This window comes from Pleurodeles waltl, chromosome 4_2 (genome assembly GCF_031143425.1).
Source record: "Pleurodeles waltl isolate 20211129_DDA chromosome 4_2, aPleWal1.hap1.20221129, whole genome shotgun sequence".
NCBI classification, from domain to species: Eukaryota; Metazoa; Chordata; class Amphibia; order Caudata; family Salamandridae; genus Pleurodeles; species Pleurodeles waltl.
This window is the reverse complement of record NC_090443.1, coordinates 448,715,265-448,736,085: the sequence shown is the minus strand read 5'-3', so window position 1 is coordinate 448,736,085 and position 20,821 is coordinate 448,715,265. Positions and strand designations below refer to the sequence as shown.

The window sequence follows — 20,821 nt, the reverse complement described above, 5'->3', positions numbered from 1 at the left end:
TTTGTCACAAGAAAGACTTTTAGTGCTCTAGTTGTTCTGTACAACACTCTGGGAGGCTGCAGTAGAACTGAGAAATGTCCTATATATTGAGAAGGAATGTTTCAATTCTATTAAGGACATGGAGAAGAGGATTATGCATTTCTTCACTTTTTATTAAACAGCCAGTTCAAAGTTCAACAAAGAAAAAACAGAACACTACATATCTCATGGTCCATAACATGTCTCCGTGGTAACCACTATCCAATCCAACCACAGTCCGATTGTCCATATATATCCCACGCACTCCCAGTCGTTCCTCGACTTCACTGCGATCTATTAGGTCCAAGCACCATCAACTTGTCATAGTACCTGTTCCTTAAAGCAATGTAATCTTTGAGAAAAAAGCATCCCCTATCAATTATTTCCAATCCAAATTGTATTTAAACTTTTAACCACATTGCATAAAAAAACACGAGATACAGTCTGGCCCTGAGTCAGTTAAAACATTAGTCTTATCCATATGATGTGATTGTCATAGTACATAAACATAGAAATATACTACCTCTCATGTAAATCCTTGGTCTGTTCTCTGATCGGGTGGGAGATACAATTAATATATGTTGAGTGGGATAAACCTCATCTCCCTGTCCTTAACAGAATTGAAACTTTCCTTTTCGATAGTTTGGAAATTTCTCATTCTATGTCAGGACAGGAGGCGAGGATTATGCAAGTTCAAAGCTTACCCCCAGCGTAGCCGCTTTGTGAATCAGCTTAAAGTAGAACCTTTTGAAAGTAGACTCAGACAACCAGTCAGCCTCGTTCATAAAATCTTCCAACCTGCCACCTACCTGTATGGCCTTAGAAGCCATGGCACCCCTAGTGGAGTGTACACCAAAAGTCCGAACATTGATCCCGGATTCTGCCATAATCCACTTTACCCACCTTATGACAGACAGAAGGGACACTGCTTTAAAAGGTTTCTTGATAGAGATTAACAGCTGTCTTTCTCCCGGGGGACGGTACTCTGCCGTCATCTCTTCATACACCTTCTGGCATCTGACCACACATAACCTAGGTGAACTATCAAAAGCAGGGTAAGTTACTGATCTGGTATTGCATTTGGCTCTCCTAGGATGGACAAGTAAAAGTAACTCCCTCTGGCGAAAACAATCTAGCTGAGATATCCAGAGCTCTCACGTCGGATACCCTTTACACGATATGAGGCATAGCAGCATGGCTAACTTCGCCAATAGTTCCTTCCTCAAGAGATACTTGTTATCCTGCCATGAGGACAGGAAGTGTAACACTATATTAACAACCCAGATATTCGAGTAGCGAGGTTCCAGGGGTCTAGACATCCTGATGCTTTTGAGTAACTTGCAAACCCAGGGGTGCTCTCCCACCGGAGAATTATGAAAAGGGAGGTGACCCACTGAGATCGCTGCTCTAAAAGAATTTACCGTACAGTATGATAGGCCAGAATCAGCCAACTCAACTAAAAAATTAAGTATATATGTAATTTGGGCCCCCATGGGATCCAAATGTTTCTCCACACACCAACAAACCCACCGATTCCATGTTGATCTATATCTATATGTCCCTGAGGCCCAAGTCTGTTGGATGAATCTTTCAACCCCTTTTGAAACTCTGATGTCTCCCCATCAGCGCCTGAAATTCTCCATGCCGTGAGTTTGAGATGACCCTGAACTAGAGGGTGTTGCTGACCCTGAGGGTTTATAAGTATCTGTGGGAAAACTGAGATAAGAATTGGGAAGTCATAAGAGAGTTCCAGTAGTGTCGCAAACCATGGCTGTGATCTCCACAGGGGAGTTACCAGAACCACCAATGCTCTCTGACGACGCATTTGAGCAGTCATTCTCAGTATCAGCATTAAAGGAGTGAAGGCATACGCCTGCTCCTTCCCCCATTCCTGCAGGAAACCATCCACTGCCGCTGTCCCGGGTTCGGGCACCACTGAAGTACCTCCGCAGTTGAGTGTTCATCCTGGATGCAAAAAGATCCACTGAACACAGACCCCAATGATCCATGAGAGCCGCAAAGACCCTCTTGTCCAGCTGCCAGTTTTTGGTGTTCTTCAAATATCTGGAGTTCCAGTCCGCTAGGGTATTCTGTGTACCTGAAAGATATTCCGCTGTAACCGAGATTTGGTGCTGGAGGCAGTAGTGCCAAAAATCCTTCACCAATTCTGCCAGTGCCCTTGAGAGAGTGCCGCCCAGGCGGTTTATATACTGGACTGCGGACACATTGTCCATCCTCAGGAGAATACAAGAAACTTGCATCAGGGACCTGATCACAAAAGACCCTGTCAGGAGCTCCAGGCAGTTGATGTGCAGGCTGAGTTCCTGCTGAGTCCAACAGCTTCCCATTGTAATCTCTCCACATCTGGCCCGCCATCCCTGGCAGCTGGCGTTCAATTCTATGATCAGCTCCAAAGAGGATCAGAAGATCACTCTGCCATTCCAAGATTCCATGTGGTCTATCCACCACTGCAGCTACATCCTTTCTTCCTGAGAGAGGGATATCAACTCCGAGTAAATTACTCCCTGCCAGAGGTGCTGAGCCTTCAAACGTTGTAGGGCCCTGTAATGAAGGGGCCCTGGAAATATGGTCTGGATCGAGGACAACAAAAGCCCCACAATTCTGGCCAACTGTCTAAGGGAGATCCTGTCCCTCCTCAGAACATTCCCCAGTTCTTTCCTGATCTTAGCTACCCTCTTGGCTGGAAGGCTGAAGTAGGCCACATTGGTGTCTATGAGAAACCCCAGAAAGGTCATAGTCTGGGGTGGAATAAACTCCAATTTCTCCTGGTTTATTACAAACCCAGTTCCTGAAGTAATACAATAGTCATGTTCGCGTGACACAGAAGCTGGGAGCGGGTCTAGTCCATCAAGAGGATATCATCCAGATCAATTATCAGGTGTACCCCTTGGGTCCTGAGGTGCTCCACCACTGGTTTTAGCAGCTTGGTGAAGCACCAGGGTGCTGACGACAGCCCAAATGGAAGAGATTTGAATTTGAATACTTGCTGCCTCTATACAAACTGTAGAAACCTGCTGTGTAGGGGAAAGATGGGATCATGAGGTATGCATCCTTGAGGTCTAAACATATCATCCAATCACCTTGAAGTAGGAGATCCCTAAGCATGTGGATGCCCTCCATCGTGAAGTGCCTGTACACCACCCAATTGTTGAATGCCTGTAAATTGATGACCTGTGGAAACCTTTGTCTTTTTTCTCTACCAGGAAGATATTGCACAGAAAACCCCTGGGCTGGAGTACTGACCTGCCAATGGCCCCTTTCGCCAGAAGTTCCTGTACCTCTGAATCTCTCAGATCCATGTCTGCCAATGAGAAAAAAAATGGTTTTGGTGGTGTCTCCTGTACTGGGGTTCCCAAGAACTCTATGTGGAAACCCTCCACTGTCTGTAATACCACGGCATCAGAGGTCATGTCTGCCCATCTGTGCGCAAACCTCCTCAACCTCCCCCCCAGAGCTCCAGGGTAAGAAGGAATAATGCTTACCATTAGGTCCTCCAGAGCATTCGCTCCGCCACGGGCGCCTCGATTGGTTCTGTTCTTCCCTCTTTCCAAGTTGGAGAAGGATGTTCTTTGTCGGCCATCCCGCTAACCATTGTTTCTTCTGGCATAGTTTCCTCCGGGGCCTTACTGGATGGGGCGGCCAGAGGAGCGACCCCTACCTCATCTGGCCCCGCAAAAAACCTTCCTGGGGAAGATCTTTTAGATGGATGCCTGCACTTTATTCAGCACCGAAAAGGTTGCCACAAAATTCTTTGGCAAAGGGGTCGCCAAACAGGTAGCCCTGGTGGACTGCCCCTACTTCCGTACCAGAGAGCTCTACAAGCTTAGGGTCAATTTTTTAAGTAGGGAGCAGCATCTTTCTGCCGAGATGGTGCAATTGGCATTCCCCAGAAGACAAACTGCCCTAGGGCCCAACCTGCCACTATGTCCGTAGATAGGGGTCTGCCTGTGTACCTCACCTTCTCGGCCAGTTGGATAATCTGTGTCAGGGGTCCCAACACATCCAAATGTTTGTCCTGTCACACCCTCCAGGAATGATCAATACCCTTTTTAGGGTCCTTAGTGTACTTCCCACAGAAAGTGCAGTGCACAGTTTAGGGTCAATGTCCGGCGTAAACGCCACTTTGCCCTCCACAGTAGGGCAAGGGCACTCCACCCTTATTCTGGCCTGAACCTCCTTGTCTAGAGGCTGTCTGATCTTGCTTGTCACATACTCTGAAACATTTTGATCCTGTCACCACTCTGAAGACCTGGGGTGATAAATACCCTCTGGGTTGAACATGTCAGAGGTGGACATGTCTCCTTCATCGTGGTCTGGCGTGGCCGTAGCTGGGTGCCATGGCCGACTGGAGTCACGATACTCATCCAAGGATGTTTCACCATCTGTGTCACCCTCTCCCTGTACGGGTAACCCTTCCTCAGGGTCGGATATGGGGTTGACATCATCACCAGTCTCTCCGGGCCATGCATTCCCCCAAAAGGGTGCCTGCTTTAATGTGCGCACACTCTTATGGAATGCTTCGCTGAGACGCTCGAAGCCATACAAGACCTCGCGTCACGTCTGCACAATTTCTTGGGAGCTACTGCTTTATTGCCACTCGGGCCAGCCCCCAAATCCCCAAACATGCCTGCTCCCATAGAGACCTAGGCTGACAGCTTGGCCACGCTCTCCTGTAGAGGGGGCCAGGGCCTTAGCAATGGCCTATGACAAGATAGCATCCAGCTCTGGTGGAAAGCGGCACTGAGAGGGGCTCTCCTCTGTAGGCATATTAGGGGAATATCCATGGCCCTGCAGGGACTGCATGGATAGAGGGTGAAAGCACCCAGATGCTGAAACTGAGGACATTCTTTTGCTGTCAGAAAAACTCCCTGAGGTCGTATGGGCAGCCCCTTGCACTGCTCTGCCAGCCTAAAGCAAATTGCTCCTCAACGCGCTGAACCGCTACGCGGTAACGGGGCCGGGCCCTCAGATGGGCTGAAACTGAAAGCTAACGCGGTATTCAGCGGGGGTTGGAAGGGGAAATATAGGAGTACTATACCAAACAGGCTCCTTCCTCTTAATGCGAAGCAAAAAACAATTGAATGCCGCATGGTGATTCGATCTGTTACACTGCGCGCAATCAAGTCCACAGTAGCGTCACAAAGAGTGGCCTCTGGTGGACCCGACGTGTCAACTAGAAACAAATCTGCATTTGGGTTTCCGCCTGCCACAAGATCGTTTTCTTGATGTGCAATACACTAATGAAAAAATATATACGAGTTAGGCAAAATAAGCACAAAGTAAAATAATACAATATATGGCTAGTCAGATAAGGAAGAAGTGACTTAACTGACGCTCTGAGCAATGAAGAAAGAGGAAGGACTCTGAGAGCAGGGGATATATGGACAATCGGACTGTGGTTGGATTGGACAGTGGTTACCACGGGGACGTGTTATGGACCATGGGATACCTGGTGTTCTATTATTTCTTGGTTTAACTTTGTACTGGCTGTTTAATAAAAAGTGAATAAAGAATTGCATAATCCCTGCCTCTGGTCCTGACATAGAATCAAGGGAATCATCTGACAGGCTGCTCCTGTTGGAAGTACAACAGGAAGATATTTTAGAACTCACTTAAAACATGTCCTAATTTTTCTTTCTACAGCACTAACCATAATTTCTATGAAAAAATGACCCCCTCATTTCATTCCTTTCTAAATTAAATGTTTTAAGTTTACCAGTTTGATTCAATCAAGATGGCTTCAGGTGTGCCATACGTTTGTCACAAGTAAGACTGTTAGCACTCTAGATGTTCTTCAGAACACTCTGGGAGGCTGCAGTAGAACACAAGGGAATGCATTGACAGGCTGCTCCTATTGGAAATACAGGCTTTACTGAAAATGTCAGACTTCATTCTCATATGGCTGATAAAGATAGTGTGAATGTACAGAAAATATGCTTCCATTTTAGCTTATGAGCATCTTACATAACCCCCATGGGGAAATCATGAGAAAACAGTTTTCTCTCAAACATGATTCATGAAATCCCAGCAGGGTGAAATCACCTTACAACACACCACAATTCCTAAACTTAGTATGATACCATCAACAAATTATCTATATTGTAACTAAAATATCTTATCACCCGTCATACGTTCTCCTTTTTGTGACCCTCAAAACCTGCCATTCACTACAATGCATTTCAATGGGGTGCTGTCACTATATTGGTTCCAAGATTGCTGCCATAACTCTCTGCTTGAAGTGCTGACAGCCAATCAGATCTGTGCTAGGGCTCATATATTTGTATATAAAACGTAATGATTGTACTGAAACCAAAGAAACAAAGCTTCATATGGGAGCGTGGGTGGACCACTCTACTATTTAAAAAAAAATTTTTTTATTGTTTTATTCAAACAAGGTACAAACATTTGGCATACAACAACTGAGATCAAGTCATCTGTGTACATCACGCAAATTCAAAGGAAGGGAGGGTATTCACTCCTGTCCGTTTAACAATGGGCAGCATCCGTGCGGTAGCATTGCTGCATGCTATTTCACATATGTGTAGAAGATGGTGTGGGGATGCACGATGAGCTATGGGTGATGTGTATGCCTCCAGGGGTCAGAGAACTAGGTAGAACCAGTGCAGATGGTCTTTACTATCTTTTAACATATTGGGTGTGATCAGCACTTAGATGCAGATTGTACATTGGTATTATAGAGTTTGCAGGAGTGAAGGTAGGGGGCACAATAGTTGGGGGCATCTGTACTGGCCACAAGTGCGGGGTCCCCCAAAGGGTGAGTGGGGTGTGCCTCTTTTATTGCGTAGTAGGGAGTGTTGTCTGGGGGTCACGAAGTCAAGCGAAGTGACCTGCCTCTATGAGTGATATACCTCATGGTGGCCTAGTATCGTCACGGGTTGTCTGGGGGTCACGAAGTCAAGCGAAGTGACCTGCCTCTATGGGTGATATACCTCATGGTGGCCTAGTATCGTCGCGGGGGTGCTGTTTGAAGTGGGCAAGAATCATCGCCCAGTGGTGTGAGATGGGGCAGCGACACAGGCCTCACACCTCCTGTCTATGGAGGCCCTCCTCCTCTGCCACCCCCCATTTAGCCACAGCTCCTCTCCAGGCTTCTACTGGGCGTGGGACAGGTGTTCGCCAGTGTAGTGTGATCATGCAGACTGCTAGCAGGAGCATCAATGCCGCGAAACAAGATCGCACTTTGGCACATATTTATACTTTTTTAGCACTGCATTTGCGTAATGTTTTGACGCAAAAGTGGCGCAAACCTACAAAATACAATTACATTTTGTAAGTTTGCGCTGCATTTGCATACAAAAATAACACAAATGTGGCACTAAAAAAGTATAAATATGGGCCTTTATACGCTTTCTTACATTTGAAAATGCCTAGGGCACTGACCTCCCATGTATTCAAATCGGGCAACCCCAGCAATTCCTTCAGGGTATCATGTATTGTGGACCAGTAAGATTGAAGTGTTGGGAAAGCCCAGAGCATGTGTTGGAGGTCTGCTTCTTCTTGGGGACAGTGTGGGCATGTGAGGTTTGCCATGGGGTAATATTTATTTAGACAGGTTGGTGTTCGGTACGGTCTATGCAGGAGGTAAAACTGTATATTTTTGAAACGCGAATTATGGGAGACTTTTCTGGGGTGGAACAAGGGCATCTCCCATTATCTGTTGCTCAGCTCCCTGCCCATATCTGTCTCTCATCGGCATCTAAGTGGGTCTAAGGTTATGCAGAAAACGTCAAGCTCGGCTTTATATAGCCAGGGTATAAGGTGATGGCTGGGGCCCATGGTATATATTGTTTGTATGACGGGTTGGTGCTCTGGTTCAGTCTTTGTTTGTCCCCATAGTGCCTTCATGGTGGTGCATATTTGTTGATGGGTGAGAATTTGCCCCAGTGGTATATTATTCACAGTGAGTTGGTTGAACGTGAGCAATTGGCCTTCTAGGTATAGGTCCCCCACTGTAGTAACATCGTTTGCTGTCCTCTCTGCTAAGGGACACGCTGTGTTGTAGCCTGGGGGTTGAGGAAGGCCCACCAGTGGGATATTAGGTGCATAGCACGGTCTGTCTTGGGATAGTCATGAACTCACAACATACAGACCAAGGGGAGGAGGGTATCAGCTTCGGGAACAGGAGGCAGCAAATGATAATTGCTTTAAGAGGGCCCTTGGGATGGGTAGCCTCGTCCATTCCCAGCTACCAGCTGTCCATCGTGATAGCCCTTGGAGCTGTGCCGCTAAAAAGTAAGCCTCAAACACAGGGACTCCCGGTCCGCCCCGAACCTGGGGGAGCTGCAACTTCGAGACGGCCTCCCTATTTTGCTTTCAGCCCCAGATCAGTGTCCCCATTAACACGTCCAACACCCTAAAAAGGCACGGGAAGGGAAACTGGGAGGTTCCCAAAGAAACAGCCTCTGGAGGATAAGTATTTTAGTGCGTGCTATCCTTCCTATGGAGGCAAGGTGGAGGGTTTACCAGAACGTCATCTGTGCTCTGATGCGTGCCATTGCTCTACGAAGATCGCCTTCATGGAAGTCTCCCGGCATTTGATATAGGCAGACCCCAAGGTATCGGACTGTCAGCAGACTGAAGGTGGATGGGGCCCAGCTGAGCAATAGAGTGCAGGGTTTCTGAGTGAAAAGGGTAGACCACAGACTTGACCCAGTTAATTCGGAGTCCTGAAGTGGCTGCAAATTCCTCCAACGTGTTGTATAGCAGAGTGAGGGGCATTTGTATATTCCAGTGGTACACCAGCACGTCATCCGCATACAACGAGGTCATGTGTACCTGGTCGGCCAGTGGAATACCCCAATGGTCGCCCTCCTGTTGCAGCTGAATCGCCACAGGTCCCATTGATAGAACAAACAAGACGGGGGACAGTGGGCAGCCCTGACATGTGCCCCGCTGGATAGGGAATGAATTGGAGACTAGGTGACCCAACCGGTCCCGGGAGGAGGGATTATTGTAGAGGAGGTAGGTGTATGCCAATAGGCATTCCCCCACACCCATGCGGATCAGCACCTGAAATAAATAGTCCCATGATAGCGTGTCGAATGCCTTCTCCACATCCAGGATGAGAGCCACTGCACGGGGGAAGGAGTCGCAAGCTGATCCTGAATATGGAACAGACGGCGAAGATTTTGTGAGGTGTTCCTCCCCAGAACAAATCCATTTTGGTCTTCATGAATGAAGGCAGGGATTATTTGTGTAAAACGGCTTGCTAGAAATGTACTTAATATTTTGTAGTCTGCCCCCAAGATGGCTATCGGCCAGTAGGAACTCAAGGAAGCCGGGTCTCAGTCAGGTTTGAGAATAGAGGTAAGGAGGGATTCCCGGAGCATTCCAGGCAGGGTACTGAGCTGCAATGTTTCGTTATATACTGCCACTAGTCGTGGGGCCATTTTAGACGCAGGTGTGGAGTAAAACTCCAACAGCAAGCCATCCAATCCTGGGGATTTATTGTGGGCTACGTCTTTAAATGCCTGACAGACGTCCTGCTCTGTAATTGAGGCATCCAGTTTCCTCCTGGTGGCTGCTGGGATCCACGAGATGGTAATTTGTGACAAAAAGTCAGCGACGGTCTGGGTTGGGACGGGAGCCTTGTACATTTGTGCACAATAGTGTGTGAATTCTTGCAAGATTGAGTCCTGGTCCCTAAGCATCTCCCCCGATTGAGAGCATATTTCTGTGATTGGGGTGGTGCTTGTGCTCTCCTGCACTTGCCAGGAAATCAATTGCCCGGCCCTGTCTCCCTCCTGATGTATCCTTGCTGCATGGGCTGTGATGTTGAAACGCCATAGGCGTTCCAATTGAGTGGTGAGTGTTTTGCATGCCTGGATTTGTTGCGTGATAATATCAATCTGGGAGTCAGGGTACCTGTCCAGCGCAGCTATGTGCACCTTCGTTTCGCCTAACTCACGCTCCAGTGCTCTGCGGACATCTGCAATCTCTTTGATGCATATGCCCCATGTGACAACCTTGAAGGAGTCCCACTCTATGGCAGCGCTCCCTACAGTGGTATGATTTTCCAAGAAATATTGCTGTGTGTAGGTGTCGAGTGCATGTCGGAAGGCAGGGTCTTCCAGCGCGTTGCACCTAAGGTGGTGCCAGAATGGGACAGCAGACTGTGGGGACAGTCAGGTCAGGTCTACCACATGGGCAGCATGATCTGCCATGATTCTGCCTAAGTAGTCAGCATGCGTTGCCAAGGGGTGTAGAGCGTGGCAACTCAGGAAGCGGTCCAGCCGTACATAAAGATAGTGGGGCACAGAAAAGGAGTAAAGTTTATCAGCGGGGTGCAATACGTGCCGGACATCTCTTAGAGACGAGGGCTCTGCCCAGGTCTTGAGGTGTATCACTTGGCGACAGGGTAGTGTGCGGGGCAGGTGTGGGTGAGACCTGTCTAGGAAGGTGTCCAGAACACTGTTCTAGTTCCCCCCAAGAGCCATGGAAGATGTGTCTTGTGAGCAAGGTGTTCCCACAGGGGATCCCAGAGGACGAGGTGTTGATCTACATTGGGTGCATATATGCTTCCTATTAAGAGTGGTTCCCCATTCAGCCCGCCCTCTAATAATACGAAGCGACCCTCTTTGTCGATAATGACCCCTGTTTCCTGAAATGGGAGGTCGGACCGGACCCAGATCAGTGCCCCATGTGCTTATGCAGAATAGCTGGTGGCATGAATGATTCAGTGCCAACAGCGGTGGAGCCTTGCCTTGGTATTTCCTCTGTGAAGGTATGCGTCTCTTGCAATAATATGATGTTGGAGTTCTGGCAGCGGATGTAGGAGTGGATTGCGTAGCACTTCCACCAGTGTGCATGTCCCTTACGTTAAGTGTAAGGAAACAAGCTGTTGTTGGTGTGGTCATTGGGATGATGTAGGCCTGCTTGAAGGGGGAGAGGGGAGCTCCAATATCACCCCTTGCTCACCTGTAAATGCGTGTGCGAAGTCGTGTATCTCCACCTTGTGAAAAACTCAATGTGCTGCCATCTGAATAGGGAAGGGTAATGCATTATAAGAAAGGAGGATGCTATGGGGATGTTATAAAAGGGGAGCTCCTCACAACAGGCAAGGAGCCCAAACTGTAAATATATAGGGCCTCATTCTCACCCTGGCGGTAATTACCGCCAGGGCGGAGGTCGGCGGTAGCACCGCCAACAGGCTGGCGGTGCTCCGCCGGGCATTCTGACCACGGCGGTACAGCCGCGGCCAGAAGCGGAAAGCCGGCGGGCTACCGCCGACTTTCCGCTGCCCGTCTGAATCCTCCATGGCGGCGGAGCGCGCTCCGCCGCCATGGGGATTCAGACACCCCCTACCGCCATCCTGTTCATGGCGGCTCTCCCGCCATGAACAGGATGGCGGTAGGGGGTGCCGCGGGGCCCCTGGGGGCCCCTGCCGTGCCCATGCCAATGGCATGGGCACGGCAGGGGCCCCCGTAAGAGGGCCCCAAAAAGTATTTCAGTGTCTGCCCAGCAGACACTGAAATACGCGACGGGTGCAACTGCACCCGTCGCACCTTCCCACTCCGCCGCCTCAATTCTGAGCCGGCATCCTAGTGGGAAGGTTGATTTGCCCTGGGCTGGCGGGCGGCCTTTTGGCGGCCGCCCGCCAGCCCAGGGCAAATGTCAGAATCACCGCCGCGGTCTTTCGACCGCGGTGCGGTGTTCCGACGGCGGTACCTTGGCGGACGGCCTCCGCCGTCCGCCAAGGTCAGAATGACCGCCATAGTGTTGACTATCAGAGTAGGGGTTAGTGGGCTGCGTGTGGGCCATTTTCATATCTGCTTGTGATATCTTCCACTGCGCGGGGACAGATAGGACCCAGAGAGTGCCGCCGGCCCTGCATTGAGTCCTGTTCAATTGTGTAGCCTGGCGTTGGGTACCCCACCGACGTCAAGTAACGGTGGGGGAAAAAGGCTCTCAATCTAGCATGCGATATGTCCATTGTAATCTTTATGTACGTCAAATGGCTTCCCCTGGCCTCCATACATGTGGCTGCATCTGTGCCACCCACAAGGGGGGGAGGAGTAGTTGATCAAATGTGTTGAGCCCGATCCCTCAGATCAGTCACCCCCGTCTGTTGTGTGACAACTGGCAGTATGGGTGAATCTCAGCCGTGAAGGTTGAGTTCATTGAATCCTGGTTTTTGTTGAGAAGAGGTGAGACCTTGAGTCGCCGTCCGTGGAGGGAGTCACCGCTCCCCGGTGGCCCCAGCAGTCAGCTCTGCCTTTCTTTCTTAAGTGATCTGTTGCATGTCTGGAGAGGGGGTCCCTCGGGGGTCCCTCGGGAGGCCACCCTCTTTTGCGGCCACCAACTGCATCTGGTGAGGAGACCGGGGGGACCCCCCAGGCAATGCGTACTGAGGTAGCGCCGTCTCGTCTGTCTAGCTATTGTGTCACCTCTGCAGGGTCGGTAAAGAAATGTGTCTCGTTGTTCGCAATGATCCGTAGACAGGCTGGAAAGAGTAGTGAGTACTGAAGTCCTAATTGTCGGAGACTGCGTTTAACTGCCAGGAATGTAGAGTGCTGTTGTAGGGCTACTTTGGTGTAGTCAGGGAACAGCATCACTGTTTTGTCTTCAAGCTGCAGTGGCATCCTAGCTGCCCGTAGGATGGCATCCATGTCCTGGTAGTGTAGGAGCTTAGCAAGCATGGGGCACGGTGGTGACCTGGGGGGGGCAGCCGGCTGGTGGGGACCCTATGTGCTCTCTCCAGTGTGTAGAAGGGTGTGAGGTCTGAGCCAGCCCCTCCGCCCCGTCTGCATCCCAATGATCCTGATCTTACTCCTGCAGGTGCGTCTCTCAGCATCATCTGTTTGCATCTCCAAGTGCTGGACCCAACTGCGGAGGTCCTGTAACTCTGCTTGATGCTCCGTTACTTGTGGCCGTAATTCGGTGAGTGTCTTTTCCCCCTCAGAAACTTTATCTACCAGCTTTTGGTGGTCGTCTCTCAAAAAGCCAAGTTCACTGGCCAGTGTTCTCAGCTGGGTCTCCATAGAGTGCCTAACTTGCACTATGGCTGCAGGTACCTGGTCCAGCCTATCCAACATCACCAGGGCTTCTGCATTCCACTGATTCAGGGGCGCAGTACTTGCAGGTATGGGGGGGTTGGTTGCCGGGGTCTGCAGGGCCGGGACATTGTCTGCCCATTCCGGTGGCAAGTCCTGCTGTTCTCCCCTCTCACCATCTCTGGCACCAGCTATCTGCCGCTCCTAGCGCGTACAGTGGGGACTCAGCTCAGCGCAACCCTGCCTATGGGTCTGTCATGTTAGAGTCAGGGGCTTCAGGGGCTTCAGGGGCACAGATCCATGGCTTTCTGAATGGTAGTGAAGCAGCAATGCTTAGCCCAGGGCCCTCCAGCACCATTCAACTCAGCCCAGTCCCATTCTCCTACTCCGGGGGGGGGGTGATCAGATGGGATCCCCCTGGGTGACAACAAAGGTCTACTGGGTCCCCTGTTGAGCTCCCAATAGGTCACCAACAGGTGGGCATCCTCCTCCAAACGTCCCACGGGACCCACTCACTGTACCATTACTGGGGGCCCCCACATGGTGAACCTAGGCGGTCGCAGCCAATCTCCAGCAGAGTCCGTTGCTCCTATCACCGAGCAACAGGTCATGGCATGCCATCCGCCCCAGTCCCGGGGACACTCAGACGCAGTTGGGCACCATGCCTGTGGGTCCCATGTTGGTCGCTTCCTGCTGAGCCAGGAGCACGCTTCAGTTTAGTCGATTGTTCAGGTAGAGCCCCCCAGTCGGCGCCGCCACCCCGTTCCCGGGTCCACGCTCCAGGTGGCCCCCTCAACTGGTGACACTATGGCATGTGCATTACGGCTGGGCGGTGTCAGTCATCAACGGGAATCGGATCGGGACTGGCCGGGTCGCATTCGGCCACGCCTCCTGTCGGTGTGCCACCGCCGGCGGCCAGGTCCAAGATGTGGCAGAGGTGAGCCGGCCGCGATCACACAGACTGCTCCCGGGCCACATCTCCCTGCCATCCAGTTCTTCTTGTTGGTTAGCAGGATGTCAGTGCAGCCATTGCCTGTGTCTGGGGGTCCTCGCCACTGACTCTGTGCCCCGTGGATCGCAGCTACAGTTCTAGTCATGTGGCCTGTGCAGCCCTGGCCGGGCAGGCTGCTCCAGCCTTAGTATTGTGTGAAGGTAGGCCGCTCCCACTGAATAGCCCTGCAGGGGCGCGACTGCCTCTCTCCTGGTTAGGGCCAAGCTCTGCGTCTTCCCGGGGTCTTCGTGTGTTGCTCGCAGGTGGGTGTTGTTGCTGCAACTGGGGTATAACTTCACGGTTTGGTGGCCCGTGGCGAAGCTGCACTAAGGTACATCCGCCATGCTGGCTTTCTTGGCCATGCCCCGTAAAAAGTGCTCCGCTCTTACTTATACTTTACTCTCCTAGGACTGGATATTTAAGTGGAGGATGAGCTGTCATGACACAGCCCTGCCCCCCCCCCACTAGCCCCATTCTAGTCATGGCTTTCAACAGTGTGGGGCTGATTTGAACATTTTGGCCAGGACTGATATTTGTTTTCCACTCCATCATACAAAACACTTTTTCAGCCCTGCATATCCAGAGAAAATCCTAAAAGACCCATAAGTAGTCTGCTTTCACTAATGTCCTGTAAAATGTAGGCATCATTTTACTTACATCATTATAATCTTTTTAGTATTTACAAAATGTTCAGTCTATAGTAGATCTTAATTTTTTATTATTTTTATAATGATGAATTTCTGACTGAAATTGGAGGACACCTTTTTGAATATTTAAATTTCAGGTAGAAATGCAAATTAATCAGCTATATTTGAAATAAATATATTTGGACCATATAAGGCATCAAGAATCTGGGGACTCGGTTTTGGGTAACCCTGGATGTCAGCAGTACCAGCAGTGAGTTTCAATAAAAACATTGGACGGCTTTTATTATATTTTTTAAGTAATTGAGCATTGTTTACCACCAAGCTTTCTCAGACACCACAACTACATGAAATATGGTAACCGTTCTTTTCTGTTGTCTGTTACAGTGGAAGCATTTTCACATTTCTTATTAGCCTTGGAGGTATTCATTTACCTTTTGAATGGAAGATGGCATGAATTTTCAAATGAGAGCAAGCCGTTATGACTGAAGAACTAAGGAATGGAACCAAGATCACATGGAAGTAGACATTGAGGGCGGGAGAAATTTCTCCTCACATATATAAACAAATATGATTTGTAAGGGAATGTGACTGAAACAGATGCCGAAGTGGGCGGTATCTGAGGGGCATGACGTGCCCATACTTTTTTAATTTGACAAAAACAGTTCCCCTAATTTATGTTGAAAAAGAATAGTCCGGGATAGTTGATTCTGACATTTGAGCAGCGGCGGCCACCACAAATTTCAAAGGGGGGTAGGGGAGGGGACAACAGGGACGAGGGAAATACTTTAAGAACAATTTTTTTTAAACTTAGCGTTCCCCATGCTGCTGCCTCACCCCCTGATCTCTTGACGGTGTCCCAGCAGTCCCTGGGAGACCAGCATAGACTCCCCATGCAATCCTGGAACTGCTCTCATGCTATTCCTACCATGAGAGCAGCACCAGGATTGGTCTGAGTGGCTTGGTCTACCGCAGACACTGCATGGGAGTCTGTGCAGTTTCTCCAATCCGGCTGTGCAACATAGCTGAGTTGGAGAAACCTAAGTGCACGTCTGTTTGGCCGGCCTAAGGTGGCTGGTCAAACAAACATGCTCACTTAGGTGCACTCCACTCCCATCCAGGCACGGCCCGTCCTTAAGGGCGGAGGGGCCACGCCTCCCCACCTTTTGCCCCTCATGAAGAGTGTCTGTCAGGCTGAACAAAGGTCAGCCTGACAGACACTCCTCATGTTCAGGTCAGGCAGCCAGGAGCAGACATTCGCTATTTGCGCTGACTCCTGGCTGCCTGAGCTGAACTTTGCTGGGCTGAGGAGGTTACAGCTCCTATGGGCATGACCTCCTAGGCTCAGCAAAGGTGCCTCAAGGCCCTCCCCTGGGTGACGAGGAAAGCGTCACCCATTGACTTCGACCTGGGTGCTTCAGGTTTAAGCCCTGAAGCGCCCAGGGCGAGTGTCAATCAGTGACACTTTGTCACAGAGTGGGGTGGGGTCAGCAGTCTCACTGACCCCATCCCACTCTGTGACGAGGCTGGGACAGCTGTCTTCCCTCAATGGCTGACCCAAGGTCAGCCAATGAGGGAAGGCACCAGTCCCCACCCTCCTGGGACCTCCGAGGCTGAGAGTAAGTGTGTGTGTGTGCATGTGTTAGATCTTTTAAAATGAATGTTTGGTGCATGCGTGCATGTTTGAATGTTATGAGTGTTATTAATGGATGTGCATGCGTGCATGTGTGTGTGAAAGAATGACGGTGTGTGTGTGATCTTTTAAAATTAATGTTTGGTGCGTACGTGCATGTTTGAATGTTATGAGTGTTGTTGATGGATGTGTGTGGGTGCGTGTGTGTGTGAAAGAATGAGTGTGTGTGTGATCTTTTAAAATGAATGTTTGGTGCGTACGTGCATGTTTGAATGTTATGAGTGTTGTTAATGGATGTGCGTGCGTGCGTGTGTGTGTGTGTGAAAGAATGAGTGTGTACCCCCCCCTCCTAAAGCTGCTGGCTGCCACTGCTCCCATCTACCATGGCCCAGTCCCGCCCCTCCCTGCACAGGCTGGTTGAGCCAGCAGCTGAAAAATAAAACAATAATGAAATATCGTTTTATTTTTCAGCTGCTGGCTCAGCCAGCGGGGTGGAGCTCCTTCCCATTGCAAAGGAGCCTCCCCTGCATTTGAAATGCCTCAGCTGAACTGGAACAGAAGAGTGTCTCTTAAGCTGTGAAGGTAATTAAGGGACAGACATCTGAACAATAAATAATCCTTCTTGCCAGAGTGTTTGCTGCTTGAAAGAAATTTAAATGTGCACATTTGTTAGTCTGCAAATGTAAAGGTGGCTTTGAAGCATGGACTCACTTAAAGACAATTCTTTTTGATAGGTATTGTAAGCTGTGGAGTGTTTGCACTAGATACAGTCTGCATATAACTAAGATCTATATTTTGGAAGTACTTTTTATATTAAACCTAAATACTTTTGTGCAGCAGCCTATCCTATAATGTGTGTAATGCAAGATTAAAATAATGACGTGTATATTCACATGCTTCCTGTCACAAGCTGGGAACTTGTAACATAAAAAACTCACAAGTCACAACTCATCATTCCACCAACAAGATTTCAGGTCTGTGGCTCTCTGGTTACATACTCAGATATCTTCAGTGATCACATTAATTAATAATTCACGACATTAAAAAGTTAATCTCTCACTGATTAGTTTAAGGTGCTCTTATTTTCATAAAAAGTATGTGTTATTTTATATGCAGTTTATTGAAGGTGATAGGCCAACAGAATAGATACAGGGGCCCATATTTATACTTTTTTAGTGTCACATTTGCATACAATTGTATTTTGTAAGTTTGTGCTGCATTTGCATAAAAAAGCGGCGCAAATGCAGCGCTAAAAAAGTATAAATATGGGCCTGTATTTTGTAAGTTAGCATCGTTTTTGCGTCAAAAAGCGGAGCAAATGCGGCGCTAAAAAAGTATAAATATGGGTGTTCTTTTTAGCAATGGCTTTTATCAAGCCCCCACACCCATTGACTCCGCGCCCATCTTACTCAGTGCCACAAACTTCTTTTAATGCACTTCGACCACTGCACTCAAAGAACATGTAGAGATGATTTAACAAATACTGAATAAGCAGCAACTTTTGTACAGCAGACATTACAGTCGAATTTTCATTGTCCTCCATCATAGCTCACCTGGCAGGCAGCAACCATGGGGCACAATGTTTTTATTCTTCCATTTGTTTATCCTTCAATTGGAATTGAAGTTGCTTGTTAAATTTGATCCGATTCCGCAGTTTAGTTAATAATCCCACCATTTTGATATATAGCTTATCACCACTGAACTAAGTGAATAGTTTTATTGTTGTAGCATTTTTTTACATCTGTCTGCTATCGCAAGCCTAATTTAAAATTCGGAAATGCTATCTCAGTTTGAAAATAGTCTGAGTTACAGTAAACCATAAACCCAGGAACGAATACATTAAACATACCCGATAAAGGCAACATTACGGTTAATGCCAATGGTAGATAAAATGTGTAGTTCTAGTAATAAATTATGGCAATGCAATTAAAGCTCACACACAACTTTTTACAACTTAACATACGGCAGACCTGAGACATGTTATCTCTGTGACCCCACAACAATCTTTGTCAACTTTTGTATGTCTACCAGTATATCTTCCTCTGTAAATGTGTGTATCCACCTAAACATCAGTCTTGATCTATTCAGCAATAAATTGATCTATGTATAGCGATTCCTCCATGTCTATCATATTTGTTCAGTTTCTCGCTTTCTTTCTCGCTCCCTTCCTTTTTCTGTCTTTATCTCTTTCTCTCTCTCCCATCATTCTTCCTCTCTTTTTTCCGTCCTCTCTCTCTTTCTCCGTTACTTTCTCTTTCTTTCTCACTCTCTCGTTATCTCTTTTTATCTATTCCTTTTCTCACTCTCTTTTCTTATCTCAAACCTTGTTCACTCTCTCTAGCGCTTTCTCTTTTCTCTCTTTTTTCTTTCTCTCTCTCTCTCTTGTGCTCAAACTTGCACTTGTTCTTTCTCACCCTCTCTTTCTCTCTCTATATATATTTTTTCTCTACCTCGATTTCTCTATTTCTTTCTCGCTCTCTCCCTCTCTCTTTGTCTCACTATTTCTTAATCGCTCTCTCTCTTCCACTGCCTCTCTGTAACTTCTTCGTTCTCACTCTCTCTGACCAAGGCACGCAGAACACACTTTCACAGATGCACAAATGTTTGGATTTCACAAAACTGTTGAGCATGCCAACTTAGGTTTTTCAAAGGCGCTTTCAGCACGCGTCCAAAGGGTGCAATGGTGCATGTGAAAATACTATTTTATGAGCATTTTTGCTCTTTTTGTTCTTTTCGTCCCTCCATGGAAAAAAATATTCTTGCTTTTAGAGAAATCCCTTCCCTTGAACCAAACAATTGTCGGGGTGTTTTCTTCCATTTCCATTATAGAAAGAGATTTACTCTTGCCCTAGAAAATGTATACATTTCTGATCATTTCCATCATGAGAATGGGTTATGCAGTGCTCTAATTAGAGTTATCCAAGTGCTGGCACTCACTATCAGTGTCTCCTGAGAAGTGCTGGTAGTCTCACATTTTAAGTATTGCACAAGGGCTGAGAAATGCAGGTATTATCCCATTCTGATTGGTACTCAGTGCTCAGTTCTACCCATTTACAGTATTAGATCATGTACATTTGTATTAATAACCAGAAGCTCGCACTTTTTTTATTGTTCCAAAACTTCCCAGGGCAACTCCTGGAAATTTAGGCAAGCATCATATTCACCATACTGGGATAATGTTACACCAGATTACATTAATTCCTTCGCGCTATATCAAGCCTGTGAACGACTTAACACTTGTAAATCAAGCCTTTTTCATGTATTTGTGAAATTTAAACTTGCACATGGCTTTGCCAGTGGGACTGCAGCGCTTACCAGATACGTGGCCAGGGATGAAAAGCAGCTGATTTCCACAAGTGATTGCCGTGGAATTTAGGGCAAGCACGATAGTTCCCATGTCTCATAATTCTCCTTGTTGTACACAGAGCCTGCTTAGAAGCATGTGTAACCACAAGCGTTGGGCCTGTTGTAAATGTGCACATTGACATCTATTAGTGGGAAGCACTTGCTACAGGGTGCCCGTTAAACACAATTGATCAAAACCATATTGCGTCTTCCTAAAATTGCAGTTAGTGTTTGCGTTAGACGTTAGGTGCACACTGCTACGACACTGAAAATCAAACTTGATATTTCCTACCCAACATCAAAAGAAGATCAGTGAAAAGTAAGAGCAATGCAAGTTAATCTCACTTGCAAATAATGATCATTGTTCATTTTTTTTAAATGAGTACAAATTGTCCATGTTTAGAGGTGCATTCCCTTAAGTACCACCACCAAACCTCAAATATTTCTTGAGGTGCTTAGACCATGGAAACAGATGATTTTGACCTCTAGATATTATCCTGTCAGGCACAAACCTTACAGAAGAATAGGTATCAAACTCTTTCCTTCCAACTGAATTTTACCAAGAAATCGTCTTTATGAGTTTGTAGAACGGAATGGAACATAATTTTTTTAAATTGAATAACTACCATGTCATAAGAGTGTTCTCGTTTCTAAGCGCTCCCGAAGTTGACAGAGTAATTGACCAGGACCCAAACTGTTTTGTGATGCAGTGGGGAAGACGGGATTCGAATCCATGTCATGAGTGCCTGTGCCAAAGTCTACAAGTAAGTCACCAGGGTCCATATGTACTAAAGCATTTTCTCATAGACACAGAATGGGTAAAACCCTTTGATACATCTGGCGCCAGGTCACAACCCCCAAAGTTACCTACCGGATAAAAGCATGAAGTCATCTTGGAGCCCTTCTCGCGCCACGTCGGACTGCATTGTGACAAGGTCACGGAGAGACAACAGCAGAGGTCTTATAAAGACTTCGTATGGGTCACCAGGATGTATAAGGGAATATTCAAATAATGTTAATTACCAAGAGAGAAGTAAGACTATCTTGACGGAAATGAACCCATAGGAGAGGTCGCGGGGTTGGGGTTACTATTTTCATACTAGAATTGTCTTTATTTTGCAGAAATTAATAGTAGCAGACATTGGGCAAAAATCTA

The 20,821-nt window shown here is 47.8% G+C and overlaps 1 protein-coding gene across 1 annotated transcript in view; it reads right to left on the bottom strand.

The window, feature by feature from the left end:
* The window catches only part of LOC138293891 (hepatic lectin-like), a 58,874-nt gene extending 38,277 nt beyond the window's left edge, over positions 1–20,597 (bottom strand). Inside the window, exon 1 of the mRNA XM_069233182.1 lies at positions 20,537–20,597. Coding sequence (XP_069089283.1) covers positions 20,537–20,591 — 55 coding nt within the window. The 5' untranslated portion in view covers positions 20,592–20,597. The remainder of the gene's footprint in view (positions 1–20,536) is intronic.
* Positions 20,598–20,821: the final 224 nt, after the last annotated feature.